Source organism: Hesperophylax consimilis, chromosome 12, assembly GCF_061612785.1.
Source record: "Hesperophylax consimilis isolate HC1 chromosome 12, BYU_Hcon_1.0, whole genome shotgun sequence".
Taxonomy (NCBI): Eukaryota; Metazoa; Arthropoda; class Insecta; order Trichoptera; family Limnephilidae; genus Hesperophylax; species Hesperophylax consimilis.
The window spans coordinates 1,245,224-1,267,055 of NC_142847.1; the positions used below are offsets into that span (position 1 = coordinate 1,245,224).

General features: G+C 34.1%; 1 protein-coding gene and 2 non-coding genes across 3 annotated transcripts in view; 2 read left to right on the forward strand and 1 right to left on the reverse strand.

Annotated features, from left to right (window-relative positions):
- Positions 1-1,739: 1,739 nt before the first annotated feature.
- LOC149418990 (5S ribosomal RNA) lies at positions 1,740-1,858 on the forward strand. The gene has a single exon (XR_016302960.1). It is a non-coding gene; the product is annotated as a 5S ribosomal RNA (ribosomal RNA).
- A 323-nt stretch (positions 1,859-2,181) lies between these two features.
- LOC149418991 (5S ribosomal RNA) lies at positions 2,182-2,300 on the forward strand. Its single transcript, XR_016302971.1, has one exon. It is a non-coding gene; the product is annotated as a 5S ribosomal RNA (ribosomal RNA).
- Positions 2,301-10,407: 8,107 nt separating this feature from the next.
- yellow-e (L-dopachrome tautomerase yellow-e) overlaps positions 10,408-21,832 on the reverse strand; it is a 100,068-nt gene continuing 88,643 nt past the window's right edge. The window contains exons 4-7 of the mRNA XM_089638026.1: positions 15,515-15,696; positions 14,569-14,755; positions 13,371-13,565; positions 10,408-12,224 (exon numbers count right to left, since the gene is read on the reverse strand). Coding sequence (XP_089494152.1) covers positions 11,999-12,224; positions 13,371-13,565; positions 14,569-14,755; positions 15,515-15,696 — 790 coding nt within the window. The 3' untranslated portion in view covers positions 10,408-11,998. The remainder of the gene's footprint in view (positions 12,225-13,370; positions 13,566-14,568; positions 14,756-15,514; positions 15,697-21,832) is intronic.

Below are 21,832 nucleotides of genomic sequence, written 5' to 3' on the forward strand. Positions count from 1 at the left end.
GGAATATGAATATTTATTAAATTCATTAGCTCTGGTGAGTCGAGGCCATTGTTAAGAATTTTAAATAATAAAATTTGGTCAAAAACCAAACGTCGTGTATGAAGTGAGTTGAATTTGTGGTAATTAATAGAATCGGCGTAATTTGAGAAATGTAAGTTTTGTTTATAATTAATGTGTTTAAAAAATTTTTTTTGAATTCTTTCGATTCTTTCAATGTGGGCTTGGTAAAAAGGAGTCCAGATCGGTGTGCAGTGTTCTAGGTGGGGACGGATGAACGCTGTGTAAAGGGAATATAGAGTCTTAAGGTTGCGGAAAGGTTTCGTTAAACGTATTATAAATCCTAGCATTTTGTTGGCTTTGTTGATGATTGCATCAGTGTGTTGAATGAAGTTTAATTTCACATCCAGTATTACCCCAAGGTCTCTGATAGAATCTACTTCTTTGATTTGTGTCCCGTTTAATGTATAATCAAAGGAAATTTTATTTTTGTTACGTGTAAATGATAATTTATTGCACTTTGAGGTATTTACTACAAGTTTATTTGATTCACAGTAGTTAAAAAGACGATTGAGATCCTCTTGAAGTTTAATGCAATCTTCGATTGATTTGATAACTAAGTAGATTTTTTTATCGTCTGCATATGCTAGGTAATTGGCATGTAAAAAACATTTGTGAATATCATAAATATACACATTACAAGATGATATAGATATATCAAGATGACATAGGTCGTGAGGGAAAATATTTTCCTCAAAGCCTCCTGTGTGGAATTATTGTAAAAAAATACGCTTGCTAAATTCGCTAGTTCAATTACTGTATAATTGTCGATTGTCGCAAGCCGGATTGATGACATTGGCGGGCCGTTGTTTGGAGACCCCTGATATAGACTATAGACTACATAATGATTAATGAATTTACTTTATTGACAACTTTTATCGAAATCGATTCAGAAATTTAGTTAACTATAATAGCTGCTAGTTTGTAATACTTTCTAAGGTTTCAAGGATTTGAATAAAACATTAAAAACAGTTAGGTTTAATTTATTTAACTAGTTTCAGGTTTATTCTCATACAATAATATATAAGTGTTTCACAGTTACAATTAGGGTTGCCAGATACGGGCTGGATAAAAATTTATTATTAAGTCTCCAAACAAATAAAAGAAATCAGCACCTCTTTTAAATAAAAAATGGGTGTGTCAAGCCTACGCAAGACAGAAGTGAAACTTCTAGTATTCTTCTCTCTCTCTCTTTTCATTTCATTCTCTCTTTTTTTCTGTCTATTGACATATTTATAAGTAGCATGTGATAAAAAAAATTAAAAGTTATAAAAAAAGAAAAAAAAAATTAGTTAAAGCGGGGATCGAACCTCGGTTCTTCACGACCACAGTCGTGCGCTCTGCCTGTAGACAGCGAAGATGAGTTAGGAGAGTGAGTTAAACTAGGTATATAATATTAGCTAGGCTCCTATAGCGAAATGATCCCTTTTTTTCGTCACGGTCATGAGTCGGTTTTGCTCCGGTCCTCGAAATTGCATGACGCGCGTAAAGAAGTTTCACTTCAAAAAATTCCTCCAAATTTATGGATATAATTACGATCTTTTTCAAGCGCGTATGTAATGATTATTTTTATCAACGTCGCATACACCTTGCTAATGTTTTCAGTATTATTAGGGCTTTTTTATACTAATTTTCATATATTTATTGGCAGGTAGAGTAGAAATTAATATTTTTTAGCGTTTGCCAACGACCATACCATGTTGAACACACCGGTTCTCGTCCGATCACCGAAGTTAAGCAACATTGGGCGCGGTCAGTACTTGGATGGGTGACCGCTTGGGAACACCGCGTGCCGTTGGCCCATTTTTTATGGTAATTTCATGTTTTTTTTTATTTTTTTATCGTTACTATAATTAATAATATCATAAAATTCTTTAACTTTTCAAGTATGCTACAGGCCTAAAATATTACTTAGTGGATTGATATTATGGTCAACCATTGAAAAAAAAAATTCCTACAAAGTTATGGATGTAATTACGATCTTTTTCAAGCGCGTATGTAATGATTATTTTTATCAACGTCGCACACACCTTGCTAATGTTTTCAGTATTATTAGGGCTTTTTTATACTAATTTTCATATATTTATTTGCAGGTAGAATAGAAATTAATATTGTTTAGCGTTTGCCAACGACCATACCATGTTGAACACACCGGTTCTCGTCCGATCACCGAAGTTAAGCAACATTGGGCGCGGTCAGTACTTGGATGGGTGACCGCTTGGGAACACCGCGTGCCGTTGGCCCATTTTTTATGGTAATTTTATGTTTTTTTTTATTTTTTTATCGTTAACATCATAAAAAATTTTATATCATTCTTTAACTTTTCAATTATTCTACAGGCCTAAAATATTACTTAGTGGATTGATATTATCGTCAACCATTGAAAAAAAAAAGGCGTTAAAAACAAAAAAATAATTTGCCATAGCCGAGAATCGAACTCGGATCAACTGCTTGGAAAGCAACTATGCTGACCATTACACCACCAACGCCAGTTGTCGAGATGAGCTAAGAAGCATTTATATTTTACTTCAAAACTTTGACTAGATCAAATGAACTTTAATCGGTCCCGCATTTTCGTTTCGGTCATGAGTTGGTTTTACTCCGGTCCACGAAATTGCATGACGCGCGTAAAGAAGTTTCACTTCAAAAATCAACTTAAGGTACATATTCGAATATAATAACTAAACTTAAAATACAAGTTAAAACGTTGGTAAAAAAATTTACGTAAAGCATTATCTAACATAAAAAAAAACTGAACTCAAAACAAAAATCTGGCAGTTACAATTCTCGTCTGCACTTAAGTGCAGCAAAATCATTAATTAGATCTTCGCAATCCAATTTCCTTAAAAAATCTGCTTCTATGTTAAGCAAAGCAAGATTGTTCAACCTTTGCTCCGCCATTGTTGTGCGTAAATAATTTTTTACACGTCGTAAACAAGAAAATGATCGTTCTCCAGAACAGTTACTGACGGGAGTACACACAGACATTCGAAGAGCAATATCCACGTTTGGATAAATGGTTTGAAGATCTTCAGTTCGTAACCATTTTAAGGCTGCGGAGCGTGGGGGCGCGCTGTGTGTGAACACGCTCTTGCATATCGCTATTTCGTAGGTAGAATATTTAGGTACTTAGGAAGTAATTTCTTGTTATCATCTGTGACTTTTTTGTCACGATTGGCCGCCCCTAATATCTGGCCGCCCTAGGCCCGGGCCTACATAGGCCTAAGGGCAAATCCGCCTCTGATTCTCACTATTGTTGGTATCTCATCTGGGCAATGCGGTTTGGTATTTCTTTTACTGTAAAATGAAGTGCAAATAATATGTTTTTCAACTTGTAAGTTTTTAGATTCTCACGGCCAAAAGCATTTTTGTTGTTTGTTTTTGGGGTGTTATGCCGTGTTGCGCTAACTCCTTCTTTAGCCGACGTTTCGGACAGCGTTGCAGTGTCCATCATCAGGGCAGATCCGGTAGATCCGAAGATGTGATATGATGATGGACACTGCAACGCTGTCCGAAACGTCGGCTAAAGAAGGAGTTAGCGCAACACGGCATAACACCCCAAAAACAAACAACAAAAATGTTTTTCAACTTGTTTAATTTTGCATGTAAAATCTCAAAACAAATTAGCGCATTTTATTTGTTCATCGCCTGTATTTAATAGACTGTTTGACCGCTGGGTTCAGAGTAGCGATGGGTAATGTCTCATTTTATTACGAGCGAGATCCACGGCAGCAACTTCATATTTTAGTACGGCTAAGAATCAGACAGTGAAGAGTCGACTCGATATATATAATATATAAACACCGGTACCTTGGTACGGTTCCCCCAGTACTGCTCCCCCGGTACAATAGTAGACACCATTCATATTTCTGAGTATGTAAAAACAATTAATAGTAGAATAATTTGAATAGCGCTATTTTTCTAAAATATTTCCAGATAAAAAAAGGATAACCGTTCAATTGAGCCGTGGTACGGTTTACAGGGAGTCGTACGAATACGGCTCATCAAAAAAGCTAGCTCAATGAACGACTCATCTCTAGTTCAGAGTCTATGCGAGCCTCTGCCAGACCTTATCAAGGCGATATCTCGATAAATCTTTGGTTTGATCTTTTATGGTCATCTAAAATAAGAGTCCAAATGAATGTTCATAAACGTGACGCAATATAAAAACAGGGGAATTCCTATGATCCTCGATAGATTTTTTCAGCTTTATACTATGGGGTTATAATAAAAGTGATGTAATATTATCAAAAGAAGATGTTTTAAAATGATGATTTTTTTTCGTTCATCACACCTAATACCTACGTGTTTTTTCTCGGGAGTTCATTGAAATATCAACTAACAGGATGTACGCTCTTAGACTCTTCAGTTAGGAATAATTTAATACCTCTGGTGGTTTGGTTATGGGAAAATAATTTCCAGTGCTAGATAGCCCGTTTGGTAAGCATAACAATCGGTTAGTAGTTAGTAAGGCAGTCAGAAGATTAGAATTTGATACTTACCGATTTACGTAATGAATGTTGAATCGTTTTATTCGACAATATTAGATCACACTACTTATTTTTTTAACTCCCAAGGCATTGTGGGTTTGATTTAGCCATACCATTTACTTACCAAAACTCTTTACACGCTTATCTATTAAGGCGAAGCTTAATGCTAAATCACTATTTTGATTAATCTTTATAACGAATTGGTGTACATTATGAATTCCAAAAAATATGCTTTAGATAAATTGAAGGTTTTTCTATCGTTTCGCTTGAGTAGAATACAAATAAAAAATAAATTTCTCAGTAAAAAATATAAATGTAAACTACTAAAAAAAATATTATTTCATTGAGAAATGTATGAGCGCGTAAAGGAAACAACTTTAAAAAATACAGTATTATAGCTAAGATTATCTGTGACAGTATCACTTGATTAACTTTTTTGCTTTCTTATAAAATTATTTACAAAATAAATAAAAACCAGTTTTGTGCTTTAAATCGAACATTGCTAGACTCCGTTTGTCAAGCGATTTTAATGCCTTTTATCTACAATATAAGGTATACCAAGAATACACAAATTTTTGGCTTGTCTTCTTAAAATCGATAACTTAATAATATCGGGTCAATAGGCGTAACTATCGATGATTTTATACCGCTTTCCCGAGCGCGATCGCCCTATTGATACCCAAAATGACGTAAGCTGATAAAACTGTTGTTAGTATATGAATTGAATTCCTAAACGTCAGTAAAATATGTTAAAGTAAAAAAATACCAATAAATTGCCAATGTGCAATTTAAATAATAACTTTAATGTACATTGGCAGTTCTCATGCACTTTTTGACACTAAAAAGTAAATTAATTAGTTCACGAGGTCATCAGTTATGACTAAAACTTTGGTTTCTCCAAGTTGAAAAGAAATCAATTAATCGTGTCGTAGATGAATGAATTAAGTCAAAGAATCGTGTATACGATTTATCCCAATTTTACGAACTTACTTCACCTAAAATAGTTACATTGCATATCAGCTTATCCAATACCTTAGGGACCGCGCTAAAAGTAGCGGCTTTTGTCTACCGAAATCATATTTTAATCGTGCTCGCAAATATCGCTAACTGACCATAGATGACGGATTTCATCAACATCCTATTGACATAGGGCTTTATCGACCATCCGTGCTAGACCTCCAGGTCATTGTCGGATCGGTAGGCGTAACTACCGTTGATTTTATACCGAACGACAAAGCCCTACGTCCAGACGAATTCCATCATCTATGGTCAGTTAGCGATGTTCGCGAGAATGGTTAAATGATTCCGACAGTCGGCAGACAAAGGCCGCTGATTTTGCCGAGGCCTCCAACCAAAGATATTAGAAGAACGAGATATGCTATGTTGGCCGCCGGACTGTAGGCTGAGTACTACCTAATTAGGGTACTTTGAATACTATCGGGACGTGTACGCACAGAAATCTGTTCTATGTATTAGTGCGGATACCTTAGCGTAAGCGAAGGTGTGCAGTAGTATTGGTGAACAAAACCGGCGACACTGGGCAAAACAATTCCACACAGTATGAACTGCTCATAGCACATCTCGTTCTTCTAATATCTTTGCCTCCAACCTTCAAGGTATTAGGATAAGCTGTTAATATACACGATTTATTGGATAATAACTGGCTAATTAATAAATAAACTAACTAAGCTCTTAGAGTTGAAATAAATCGTATACACGATCCATGGACGATCGAGACGCGATCAATTGATTCCGTTCCAACTTGGAAGAACAACAGTTGCTAGTCCATAACTATAGACGAAAAAAATTTCACCTGCGGCGCTTTTCGTCTTTGTGAAAGTTAAAGCAAATGTTCCACTCCCTTCGCTCTCGCCACTTATTTACTCCAGTTGGGGATGAAATAGTTCCACAGTCTCCAAGATTATTGAGGACCTTATTGAATAACTAGAAAAATAATATAAATATATTCGACCGGTCAGTGGTTGAGTGGGCATAGCGCTTGGGTCTCACCCGAGCGTCGCGTGTTCGATTCCTCGACTGGCTAAGTCCTCCATCACAACACAAGCAACATTTTCGGCTTTCTGTGGTGGTAGTAGGAGATTTTCAAACATTGTTGGGTTATTCGTAACCCGGGAATGTTTGTCTTTCTTTTAAAAAAAAAAAAAAAAAATTTTTACTTTTTTAAATGCATAATATATTTCCATACCACAATTCAAAATAATAAACGTGGTATTTATAATTTTTTAACAATTAACGGTTCATATATCTTCAAATCACAGTTAGGTGTCATAGCACTGTCTTACATGAACTCCATTAATAAAATTAAAGAAAAATTTGCTTTAAAAATGTGCCCCAGACTCAGTGTACCCATGGGTATTTTGGCATCAAATCCAAAAATAAGTTTTGTGTGAAATAGGAGGGATGTAATATATAAATATTTGTGGGCGTGGCTATACAATACAGATATATTATAGTACCCGTCTGTAACGACTTTGAAATGTTGTATGGAGAGCAATATCGTGAGGCCACGTTCACATAAGTCGTGGTACAGCTCGACAGTTTGGCTCGCGTCTTTATACACACCCCAACAAGCTTTACGCGCAAAAATTATTTATTTGTTAATTCAATGAGTATTGTGATATCTCAAGTCAAAAGTACAATCTTTTAATTTGCTCACCATTTACTAAATCTATATAAATAAAAAAATGTACATGTTTGTTTGTCCAAAATCTTAAATCTCCGAAAGTTCTTCAACGATTGCTTTGAAATATTGACACAGCGTTGCATTCGAATACGCATCTGTTTTTATATACCTGTAACAGGTAAAAACATACTTTTTGAAAAACAGCGCCATCTGTTGGACGTAAAAGCAACACGCACTATTGTTTCTATATCTGCACAGACACACTGAGCCACAGCAATGCGTTGTGGGGTAGAGGTAGTAAATAATAAAAATAACTTGCATCAACAAACATCCAAAGATGACACAAACAAGTCTCCGTGAGGTAAATGAAGATGCAAATAAAAAGCATAATATAGGATATAAATAAATGTTTATTCACAAAATACAAAAGTAAAAAAAATATATGGACACGCTGAAAAATCAAGATGACAAAGCTTTAATATTTACAGTAAGGACTAACCACAAAATTCTCATAAAAATATCATGTACCATGATTTCTAACCAATTGTTTTACTAAGCAAGTTGAACAAGTAATAGAATAATTTATAAAATACAGTCATGTTAATTTACAATGTTTTTTTATAATTTACACTTTTTTATTTTATTTTTACAACATTATTTTATAAAATGTTTTATAGTTTAATCACAATTTAGTCTACACAGAGAATTAAATATTAAGTCTAAATATATGTATCTGAGTATATTATTCCGAACGTAAAGTTAAAATTTGATTTATGTTTAGAATAATAAGAAAACGTGATAACAACCTTTAACCATTGCATTCGTTACATTAAAAGTATTCTATAAAACGTATAACTGGTTTGTGTTTTGATGAAATTTAAATAATATTCTTTTTCCGATTTTATGTCTGGGTTAAATCTTCCCCATAGGAAAAACTAAACCTTTCCACAAATGATCATCTAGTCAATCCACATTATGCAAGTGCATTATATAAGCAAAATAAATACAAAACAATACAAGAACAACACGTCAACTCACCAGAGATCAAATGGAAAAATAATTCACCAACTCCAGATATTTTCATATCAGAGGGTTCGACTCGGTAGAACTCCTAACAGGGCCTATAAATCCTACTGATCCCTCAACATAAATATTTAATTTCTTTATCATTTCTATGTATTTTAGTATAATGTGGGTTTATTAGGTGTAATTTAACTAAGATATTTCTCCCAGTGGCAATTTCCTAATTCTATTGATTTTGACTGACGATAGAATAAATACTGAATTATAATTATGCGGGTGAAAAATTCTGATCGGAAAATGCAGGGAAAACCGTTTAGTAAATTCAAATATCTGTCGACGTACTGTGCTGTTTTCCGGTATTTTAATGCAAGGTGCTCAAGAGACATTAGCGTCATTGATCTAATCGATATTGGCAATCAGGAGATAAGCCAGTTGCGTTCCAATCATTTGGATGCATTTGACAATTTTAGAATGCGATGGGGTCGTTTTTTAGATGCATTCTTTTACTTGAAAGTTCGACTGTGGAAAGAATTGATGGATTTTGTGTTTATATCATTAAAGAATGACACTGTACACATGATATTTGATATGATTAAATGAGTGACATTAATAAAAAAGAATTCTGTTTGAACCAGCCAACTGATAAACAAGAATGAAATAAATTATATTACCTTCCGAAAATAATCTTATCAGACATAATAATAACTATCCTTAAACTAAGTTTCATATGGCTTCTGGAGCTATACTCAGGACCGGGCCTGTTCAGGCGCAATTTGAGCAATCCGCTCCAGGCGTCGACTTGCGAAGGCGCCAAGGACCCAAGGCTCAAAGGCGCTGATAATACCTAATAAAGGCGCCGTTTGGCTCAATTAAGCAAGTTTCATCTTTTAGTAATTTAATTACATAATAACACCCCAAAAACAAATTTCAGTAATTTAATTTAAATATATGGTTATGGAACTAAGCAAGTTTAACCATGAAAAATTACATGTTTCCTTGGCTAATTTCTCAGTGGCAGCATTCATAGAATTAAAAAAAAATACAAGCTAAACATACTGCTTACACAAAAAGATCATGAATTATGAAAATTGTTTCAAAGAGTTATATCATTAAAGCAAGGCAGGTAAAAGGAACTAAATTTAATGTTTTTAGTACAAAAGAAACGGAAAACGTATTTTTCAATTAGACTTCTTACCTCTAAAGTAAAATGTACATATAACCGAATACGACCAAAACACTCACTAAAACAATATTAAAAAAAAGTGGGTGTGTCAAGCCTACGCAAGACAGAAGTGAAACTTCTAGTTTCAGCTGATGCTTGGCGTGGCGCAGTTCGCTGGTGTCTGAGAGAGAGGAAAGAAGAGAAGAGAGAGAACGTTCGTGAGCGGCTCCCCCACCTCAACAAGGTTTCACTTCAAAAATGCCACAGCCGAGAATCGAACCTCGCTTAACTGATTGAAAGCCAACCACGCTGAGCACCAACTGTAAGCAAAGCCGCATAAATTGATTATATTATGTAGGTTCTGAAAATATGAGAGCTTGTTATGTTTTATAATGTTACCTACATCACACCCAAAATATAATATATTTTTAAAAATAATGTACAATGTACAGAAATAGAATCCCACACAAGATCGCGTAGTGCGCTCTAGCGAACGGATATTTTATCAGAGGGAGATAGTTTTAATTTTTTTTTCTGTAAATTATTACATATTATCAAAATAAATAAATTAATTAAATAAATGTAATACAATTATCATAATATACGGATTAGATAATAATTTTAATCCAACACAATAACGCAAAGCGCGCTCTAGCGGAGTAATGTTTTATCACAGTGAGATAAGTGTTTTTATTATTTTGCAATATTATTTTCTTTTAAAAAATGTTCTGACCTACTAAAAAATAAGATATTGAATGAAAAAGGCGTTAAAAACAAAAAAATAATGTGCGATGGCCGAGAATCGAACTCGGATCAACTGCTTGGAAGGCAACTATGCTGACCATTACACCACCAACGCCAGTTGTCGGGATGAGCTAAGAAGCATTTATATGTTACTTCAAAACTTTGACTAGATCAAATGAACTTTAATCGGTGGTGGGGGTACCCGCATTTTCGTTTCGGTCATGAGTCGGTTTTACTCCGGTCCTCGAAATTGCATGACGCGCGTAAAGAAGTTTCACTTCAAAACAATTTACGAAATTGACTATTTTATCCTAGAAATAATTTCACATTTTTATTTCATTTCTTCTCATGTACAATTTTTTATATAATTTAAGTGTTTGTCGTAGGTACACGCAGAAAAACCAAATGCTGCCCTTACGATATATCAATAGGCCTTATTAATAAATCATCATTTTAGTAATGTTTTATCGATGTGACCCGATAATATCTCATGACAATGTAAAGAATTTTCGTTGAAATGCAAACATATTCAGATTTTCATGAATAAGTGTTGCAACATAGTGATAATTTATTCGTAATTTCCTAAGTTTATCAGGAAACCTATTAATTTATTTGTAAGGCTTTTAACCGGAATTACCAATAATTTGAACAGATTCTTAATAAATTAGCAATAGTAATTTATCTCCGTTTAGGCACTTGCTAATATGGAGAAAAATATTAGGAATACCCCAGGATATGTGCCCCTATTATTAATTTGATAGTTAGGAAGGCCTAATTTATAAACATGCGAAGTTGAATTGACTGAAAACGTCATATGGATGTATAATTTGACGCTGCAGGTAAATGAATCAGCATAAGCATAGACGTCAGGATTTCAAAGACATCGCAAAAGGTTTAAAAATAAATACGTGGAGATAAGACCAGGTTAGTAGAAAACGTTACTCATAATCACGCGAATGCGAACTTCGTATACCGGCCGTAATACAGCAGTATTAGTAGTTGACAGATTTTCAAATGGCCCGACCCCCAGGAATATGAACAACTTATTGGGGAGAGATAACGATCTGGTTGATTTGACAAATATCGATCAGTCGCCCAATGTAAATGTAAAAAAGCAGTAAGACCCATTTGCAGCACTATCAGAAAAATATTTTAAAAGGAAATATCTATGCAAAGCCAGTACGGAACGCATAATCGGATGTCGACGCAATTCAAAATAAACTGGGTCAATGACATTTCAAATGTCATATGAAGAAACGCGAAGTGATCATCAAAACGCGAAATGTGAAAATGACCGTGTTTTTGAGGTTTGGAAGAAAGTAGTGCCAGTCTAAAAAATCTGATAAGAATATTATTATGACTAAAGATTTTAACCCGAGCAGTATTCGGCCCTCTTAGTATAGCTATACCAATCCTTCATCGGCGTATTAGAGAATCTTTATAAGTAAGACTGAAATTATTTTGCCGGTTCTGATCGTTGCATTAAAATAATATATTTTTTAATTCGCATATGGCAATGAAGTTTGTAACGTTACTAACTGCTAAGACAGCTGTCACCGGTACCCGGACTGCCCTTACAATCGTTGGGCGGTGTGACGTCACAAACGCCTTTGCACTAACATATTATTTGCTGTCGAAAATGTTATTTTTTAAATTGTATTAATTTACATAAAAATGAAATGAAATGTGATTACAGCCGTATTTTTTTCGACGGCAAAATTAATATCTTATTATTTTCTAAATGACGATAGTAGAAACCAGAATGGTAAGTATCGAGTTAAATACCATGTTAGTTTTTGGTCCGATCTTGTGTTTTTAAAATTTGAATTTTGTTTAAGATGAATACAGAATTAATTTTCAGCAATGATAATTTTTTATTTAATAGTTGTAGTCTGTCAGGTTGGCACTCCTGTAGAACCTGGAGGGTCTGTGATCGGGTTGTGGGGTCATACGTAGCACCCGGATGTTGATGTCGGCCGAGCTGACGGTGCGCAGGAAGTACTTCTGGAATCTGCTGCTGAGAACCCACACGGCTTCAGGATCATGGTCGAACCACCTCACGTCAGCGACAAACTGCAACTTCTCGGAATCAACGTCAAGAATCCTGAAAAAAAACACAGTAAACATTAATTTAACAAGTAAGCAAAATTACTATTTTCTGACCACATCTCATCTCATATTCTTCTCCTTTGCGTCACAAGCGCCTTAAGGGAAACTAAAAGTTCATAGATGGCGTTCATAAAATAATTTTATGAAAATAATCGTTTTGCAAGTTTAAAATATTAAGACAAATTTTATTTGTTTGAGTAAATTTTTGTAAAATATTTTCGTATGAAACAATTAAAAAATGAGGTCAAAATAATGTTTATAAAACATTTTTCTAATATAATAAATACTTTTATAATTTTAGTTCAGTGTTCAGACGAAAAACGTAATGTGTTTCGTTTTTAAAACTTATTTGTATGTTTGCATTAAAAATTTAATATTGTTAAAATAATATATTTTATTATATTAAAATTTGAAAGCGTTTTTTATCACTATTTAAAAATAGTTTTTAGTTTTCGGATGCGATCAGAAATATTCCATTTATTTGGAATTTATTGCTAAGCAGAAATACAAACGATGTCTCCAATCTTCTGACAGCGTCTTTAAGAAATATACTAGTGAATATGCCAGAGATATATTGGTAATATATTGGTCAATATGCCAGAGATGAAAACACGAAATATATTGTTCAACATGCCAGAGATGAAATTACGAAATATATTAGTCAATATGCTAGAGATGAAACACGAAATATATTTTTCAGTATGCTAGAGATGAAAACACGAAATATATTGGTCAATATGCCAGAGATGAAGACAAAAAACATATTGTTCAATATGCCACAGATGAAAACACGAAATATATTGGTCAATATGCCAGAGATGAAAACACGAAATAAATTGGTATATATATGACAGAGATGAAGACACAAAATATATTGTTCAATATGCCAGAGATGAAAACACGAAAGATATTGTAATATATGCCAGAGATGAAATTACGAAATATATTGGTCAATATGCCAAAGATGAAAACACGAAATATATTTTTCAATATGCTAGAGATGAAAACACGAGATATATTGGTCAATATGCCAAAGATGAAAACACGAAATATATTGGTCAATATGCCAGAGATAAAAACACGAAAAGGATACATATTCTATGCGGGTAGTTTATGAATTACAATAAGAATAAAGTCTTACTCATGTTGGTTAGTTCTAGGGTTCCACGAAGCGATTGCAGTCTCCGAGAGAGGACTGTAGTAAAGAGTGTCTGTGTGGGGGTTGACGGCGATTCCCAGTCCTTGAGAGGACTTGCGGCCCACGAGGGTCACTGGCAGCTCTTCGCCTTCCGCAGGAGGTCCAGACCTAAGTACGTCGGTGGATATACTGAAGGTTCTACAAAATAAACGGTATAAATTAATACAATTATTATCAAAAGGTAACATCAAGTTCGGGTCTCCCAAAATCGCAGTTACTATGTACGGGATGTGTGACGTCACCATTCACCATTCTGATAAAGCCTAAGTTTCTTATTTAACTGGCGCTTTATTTTGTATTGGGGTAGGGAAGTTTTTTATTCTAAAGACCCACTTTTAACATTGAATAACATTAGGCAAAATGTTAGAATCTCGTCACTTATGTAATTGTATTATAATATAAATACATCCATTCCCGCTCCTGATAAACAATTTACTGGTCTATAAGAACCTACATCATTACAAAATAAAAACACATAGCAGACCATTGATATATTACTCACGTAGACTGGTTGTGATTTCAGAACTTATCAGAATCAGCAGACTCAGTCGTGCCAAACCAAGTGTTTTATTCGTTTTTAAATGACGATTTATAAATTCTATAAATAATAATGTATAATTAAACTTATATATTCAGAATCAGCGTTTATTGACCTATCTGCATGTGTTTATTTTTAAGCCCTAATATTTTTCACTGGCGTTCCTTATTGGGAAAGGTTATGAGGCAAAAGTTATGGGGTGATTTTAAGGAGAATAGGAGGATGGAGTTGGAACAGTTCCTGGCTATTCAGATCTTGTCACCAAACACGGCTAAATTTCAAGCAAAGTTTAAATTCTTAATGGTAATCTTATTTAATAATTTGATTGTCTGTGTAGCAACAAAATTTCAATCAAGAAATTTTATTTGCTAACGCCGGGAATTGAACCCGCAACCTCCAGATTCGTAGTCAACAGCCTAAAACTCGGCATGAAGCCGTAATCCTTGCTTTGCTTAATATGAAAAATTATTAGTCATTGGAAGTAGTTGAGCATTGGAGCTAAACCATATTTTCCCAGTACCCAACAACAACAAAAAACTAAATATATGTATGTGAAATACTCGTTCCTCGATAATATAATTTACAAACATTCATATTTCTTACCTGTCTGTAGCCAGGGGGTGGAAATACACCTGCCTGAGGGCGGGAGAGAAGGCGAGTCCCACCACCCCATCCATGAGCTCAAACATATCCTCCCCAATCTTATAGGAGGAGAAGTCGGGGTCGGGATACATGGCGGCGTGGGTCACCCTCCAGGCAGAGTCGGCGGCTCCGTCGTACACGATCAGGGCTAAAATGTAATTAAAACATTGTTAGAATACTATATACCACGATTGTGACAGCAATGGTAATTATTGAAGAAATCCGTTTTCTCTCCATCAGCTTCACTTGTAATATTGTAATACCCATCGAAGAATCGAGTTTTCCTAGCAGTGGTAATTGAAATGTATGCTTAAGTTAAAAGAAGTTAAATCAGCAACTACACGTATTAATAGTGTCCACAATTCACGTTACACCTGGTCCTGGTGCAGCCGTATCAGTGATGTAGATGAAGATATCATCGCTTCCCTCGGCATTTCGTTGATGACCAGGTTGGTGAAGAGGCTGAAGGGTCATTTGTCTGGAATATATTCTCCGAATATAACTCCTGGTACAGCCGTATCAGTGATGTAGATGAAGATATCGTCTCATCCCCTGGCGGTGGTTTCATCAATAACAAGGATGGTGAAGAGGCAAAAGGGTTACTCGCCTAGAAAATATATATCTTATGTATCAGCTTACCTGGTGCAGCAGTATTAGTGATGTAGATTAAGATATCGTCTCATCCCCCGGCGGTGGTTTCATCAATAACAAGGATGGTGAAGAGGCAAAAGGGTTACTCGCCTAGAATATATATATCTTATGTATCAGCTTACCTGGTGCAGCGGTATCAGTGATGTAGATTAAGATATCGTCTCATCCCCTGGCGATGGTTTCATCAATAACAAGGATGGTGAAGAGGCAAAAGGGTTACTCGCCTAGAATATATATATCTTATGTATCAGCTTACCTGGTGCAGCGGTATCAGTGATGTAGATGAAGACATCGTCGCATCCGCTGGCGGTGGTTTCATCGATAACCAGGTTGGTGAAGAGGCTGAAGGGACGTAGCAGCTCCTCGGGGAAGGTGACGGATCTGATGGCGCGAGAGGTCTTCATATCGAACACCACCATCTTGGGGGGGCACACTCGCCTGGAAATAACAACAATATAAATTATATAACCAGCTAAATAGTTACACTGTTCCATGACAATAAAGAACAGTGACAAAGCAGAACATATGTATAAGAAAAGTGAAGAAAAAGTGAAAGCAGAAATCCTAACCCAATCTATTCAAAAACTGACAATTTGAAAATGGCATTGAAAGTAGAAACAGCTGTAACAATAACAAAAAAAAAGTGGGTGTGTCAAGCCTACGCAAGACAGAAGTGAAACTTCTTTTGTTAAACCGTATGAACCACAATCAATTACGTATTTCACTCGTATTACACTCACGACGCAGTATACTAACCAAGCAGCTGATGCTTGGCGTGGCGCAGTTCGCTGGTGTCTGAGAGAGAGGAAAGAAGAGAAGAGAGAGAACGTTCGTGAGCGGCTCCCCCACCTCAACAAGCGCATATGGTGAGAGAGGGACAGTGAACGGTGAGCGGTGGTGGGGGTACCCGCATTTTCGTGTCGATCCTGACTCGGTTTTACTCCGTCCATCGAAAATCCATTACGCGCCTAAAGAAGTTTCACTTCAAAAACCAGAAAATTCTTGCAGAACTTAATAATTACATTATTAAATTTTATTTACATTCATTAATTATTTCTACGAATTAAACACAAAAACAATAAATAACCTAATCTAACCTATTACAGTTGTTTTCCGTCACTGTTCTGTTTTATCCGGTTAACTAATTATACGACCCTTTCGTCAATTCGTAAAAATCACGGAATATTATAATTCCACTTTTTAAAAATACAACAAAAATATTTTTCAAATCAAATATTATATTATAGGTTAAACCTGTCTGAATTTGATCATACAAACCGTTGCAATTTTGAAATGCAACTTAAATTCAAGTTCTAGAGTTCATTGAACCCTTCTTACAAACACCTAACCAAAATTAGTATTTTTAATTAATCCGAGAATTAAGGGTTAAATCATCTGTCTAGATAATTCTATCATTATTGCTGAAGTAACATTTTCAACTTATTACTATGGTAGTATTGGCCTGCTTTTTTTCGTAGCATTCTATTGCCATTGCTGATATTTTCAGAATGATAAAAATGACTGCATTATTTTGTAATTTCATTTAAATTATAGCAAATAACTTTTTTTTAAGGAAACTCACTTTCCCAATGGTAAAAATCGATAACATATTATAATTCTGAATCATGGATTTTGAATTATTGATTTAAAAAAATTGTTGGAAACGTACTTTTCTTCCAAAGGTAAAAATCAACAGAATTAATTGATTGATTTGACCTTTGGACCTAAAATGTTGCCTGCTCGTGCTTCCTAATGAATTCAGTAACTAATGTAAATTTTTTTAAATGAAATTTTAAATTTAATGTTTCATTTTTTTAAGTGGTGCTAAAAAAGAGTTCTGTGGCTGAAAAAGTGCTGACGCCTTATTATAGGCAATATTACGAACAACGTGATGTGCTGAACGCAAAAACATAGCGCCGGACTTTTGGTTGCACTAGAGCGCTAGTAGAACTAGTTCAATGCACCGGGATTTGATTTTCAAAATTTGAACTGATTTTCGGAACGATTCCGACAAGCGATAAAGAATGTTAAAAAATTATTTTATTTTAATATTTGTATTTTATTTGAAATTAGTCTGTCTTTCCTTAAATTTTTGATATGTGTCGTAATTTTTTTCAGGTTTACTAACGGTGTTCATTCGAAATATAATTTTTAGATTGTCTTTTGAGAGGCAATGATCTTTTTTGTATATAATTTGTAGAGCATTACTTATCCTATAATATTTATTTACTATTCATTATTTGCCGAATTGCTAGAGGAAATGGAGGTAGAAGAAAACTTAAACAAATTCCCCTTAAAAATTTGAAAATATATTATCAATTCATACAAAAAAAATTCTAAACGAAAATCTGAAACAGAAAAATCAGAAAAGGATACGGTCACATCTAGGACTCGAACCCAGAACCCTTGCCTTGCCGGGGCACCGCTCTACCACTGAGCTAATGGGACATTATCCCCTTCGGTCACATTTAACTGTATCATACTTCGAATAAGAACTACCAACATTGTCTTTATTTTTTCACCGCACATTTTTATTGGAAACTATCTTTATGTATGATCGCAAGATTCAACCCGAACTAAATGCAATCTAGGCAGCATCTTTTATATAAACCTATCTTATTTTTTATTTTAATGTGCGACATCTATTGACTTTTCTGTAAGTCTTGGATGAATATTTAATTTTTGCAATAACTTTATTGAATAATACCTCAAATTGTAATATTTAATTATTGATGACAATATTAGCAATTTCTAAACGAAAATCTGAAACAGAAAAATCAGAAAAGGAAACGGTCACATTTAGGACTCGAACCCAGGATCCTTGCCTTGCCTTCGGTCGTATATTTTTTCGTATGTCGAATATTTTCGTATATTTTCGTATGTCGAATGCTAACAGAGTTCGTGTTGTGAAAATAAATTTATGGTGATTTTGAAAGGTGTACACCTAAAAACCAAGAAACAAGCAGGATTACACTACATCATCACTAGGTAAAGCTCCTCGTATTTATTTCCATGTAATAATAGCATGATCGATTGATATTGTCTTTTCAATTACAGTCTGTCGATTTTAAATGCCAACAATTATGATATCCCGTGATGTATTATTGCTGTTAACTACCTACGCATATTGCCGTATCCTGCAGTGAGTATTTATTTAATTACCTCTTGGCAATATCAATTTTTGCATAAATCTACGAGAATAATAAAAAAATGTAAGTAATTTGAACGAAGGTCATAATACCTCAGTATAGAGAGAAAAAACGGATAAGTTTCAAATTATAACAATTATTTTGTCAGTACTCAACAAACCGTGAACTTGTGTTTATTTTTGAGAGAACCATTCCAATTTTTTTTCAGTAGCTTGAGATGGCTTTAGCCGTGTTTGGTGATCAGTTCTGAATAGCCAGATACTTCCCCACCTTCCTCCTTCCCATATCCTTCTTGAATGGCGGTATTTCACCAGAGCAATATTGAAAGTATTATCCACTATGCAAATAGATAGTTAACTGTTCTGGATAACACAGTGTGTTGACAACGCTCAACACGAGATTTATTACAATGGAGTGATTTATGTAAATTCATTAGTTTACCGCTTGTTAAAGACATTCCGTGTAAACCACTTAAAGTATTCATTAGTTTTTCGCTTGTTAAAGACATCCACGTACCCGCTTCAGAACAGAAATTTTCTAGTGAGGCGGGTTACTTACTTGTTTGTAGATGATAATGTTATTTTAATAAACGCCCGGGTTGCCGGCAAACAAAAAGAAACCATTTAAAGGTATTCATTAGTATATCGCTTGTTAAAGACATTCCATATAAAACACTTACAGGTATTTACTAGTTTATCGCTTGTTAAAGACATTCCATGTAAAACACTAACAGGTATTATCTAGTTTATCGCTTTTTAAAGACATTCCAAATAAAACACTTACAGGTATTTACTAGTTTATCGCTTGTTAAAGACATTACATGTAAACCGCTTAAAGTTATTCATTAGTTTATCGCTTGTTAAAGACATTCCATATAAAACACTTACAGGTGTTTACTAGTTTATCGCTTGTTAAAGACATTCCATGTAGACCGCTTAAAGTTATTCATTAGTTTATCGCTTGTTAAAGACATTCCATGTAAACACTTAAGGTATTCATTAGTTAATCGCTTGTTAAAGATATTCTAATTAAATTTTACTAACAAAATGATAAATGCAGGGTTTCCCTGGAACAGCAGCCTGTTTTAAATTGCTTTTAATATACTTCTTTAGAATTATGCAGGTATTTGGAATGTAATATTTTGATCGAAGATTCAAAATGAATAATGCAAGCAAATAATGAATAATGCAAATTCAATCGTACCTTTCGTGTTCTTCTGATAACCGCATCTTAAATGTTCACGTTTATTATGTAGAATAAAAGTAAAATATAGTAAAATTCCAACTTTAGACTAGATTTAATCGAAAACGAAAGCTCATATAAAAAAAATCATTTGAAAATTTGATTATTGATACACCAGTTTCCCGATTGTACCTACTACGATTTCCTAAAAATCTTGAAGGTATATAATATTATAATAATGCAGTAAAGAAATTCACTATCTAAACGAAATATGAAACAGAAAAATAAAAATATAACGGTCACAACAAGGAATCGAACCCAGGATCTCTTGTATTACCGGGACAGTCGTTTACCAACTTGACCATTGGGACCTATTTATTAAATGTCTTATTAGTCGGTCTCATATTTCAAATTCAGAATATAATTTCATCTTACAACTAACTTTCACATAAAAAGACAAGACAATAGATCCTGGGTTTGATTCCTAGTTGTGACGTTATCTTTTTATTTTTCTGTGACTTGTTCTGTTTCATGTTTAGATTTATTAGTATTATCTTCTTCTTCAATGATATATTACATTGATGGGTATCACTATCAAAATATGTTAAAAAGAAATATTTGTTCTAGAAATCCATTCATTTGAAAAAAACATACATAGTTATTGTTGTTTTCATATTCGTAATATTATGTGTTATTCTAGATAAAAACACCAAACTCGCTTGGGTGGGTATCACTTTTGCCAACGAAAACACGCAATAAATAGCTCATCGACCTGAATTATGATTTAAAAAATCGACAGTATAAATAATTATCTACAGGAAACTCATTGAAAATCAACCGTCAAACATTATTCGAGAAACACGTAAATATTCATTGTTGCGTTACTTTTAAAATTATATAAAATCAGGTTTATTCTCATGCATCAAAATAAAATTATCTGAAAATACGCGCTTTTTTGCTTTATTTCAGCACTCATTTTAGGTATTATAATCTTGAGAAAATAATAACACTACAAAACTAGTCGGTAGAGTTTTTTACTGCACCTAAAGTAGAAAAAGGCGATGTAATATAAAATATTGTTTATTCACCAGCTCTATAAGTTATGTAATGTATAATTAAATAAAGTATATTTTTATGTAAATTGCATATTGTAGATAAGGAACAATAAATGCATGTTTTTATATCTCGATATTTGGTTAGTAATTATAGTTCATAGTCTTAACTTGTTTTGTGTGGATACGGTATCGTTGTCGATTTTTTAGTTAAAATACAAAATAAATGTGGGTCCTAACCCAATCGCGAATTGGCGCAGTTAGCTCGGTTGATTTCAGTCCTTGGGAAGGAAGGTTCAATCTTCAGTGAATACATTTTTTTTTAATGTAGCTGGCCTAAGAGATGGCGTAACTAGGTCGCTAAATTGAAAATAGATGTATTACAATACAAAAACGTAGTTTTTTTCCCTTAAATGTTATGATTTTGAAAATAATAATTGTTTTCTCCTTCAATGTTCGCGGTATGAGCCTCAAATGTATGTTCTACTATCTTTTATTTTAACTATTTTCAAATATTATGCGTTATAGGTACATATCGAATGAAATGATCAAGACGGTAATTATTCCCATAATTAAATCCATAAAATCCATCCGTGATCAATAACTACCGACCAATTTCACTCTCGACCGCCCTGGCAAGATTATTTGAAAAAAAAAATTATCGACGGTCGTAACAGACCATCTAAAGAAAGAAGATAACCAGTTCGGATTTAAATCTGTATTGTCAACATCTATGGCAATATATTCCTTAAAATAAACCATCAGCTACTATAAACTAACGCCAATCTATACCTGCTTTCTAGATCTAAGTAAAGCGTTTGATAGTGTTTGTCACAATAAGCTCTGGGAAAAACTTAGGAAAAGAGTAGTTTCGAAAGATATAATAGCAATTCTTTCAATTTGGCACACGCAGCAAGGTGAGTTTTCCAACCCATTTTATTTGAAAAGTGGCGTAAGGCAAGGAGGAAGCATGTCTCCAACACTTTTTAACATATACACTAATGAACTAATTCAAAGACTTAATAACACTAAAATAGGTTGCCATGTTCAAGGAGTATGTGTAAACAATATTAATTACGCAGATGATATGGTTCTTCTAGCACCGTCACTTAGCGCAGTACGAGTTTGTGAAGATTTTGCAAAAAATCATAACCTCGTATACAATACGTCGAAATCAATAGTTATTATTTT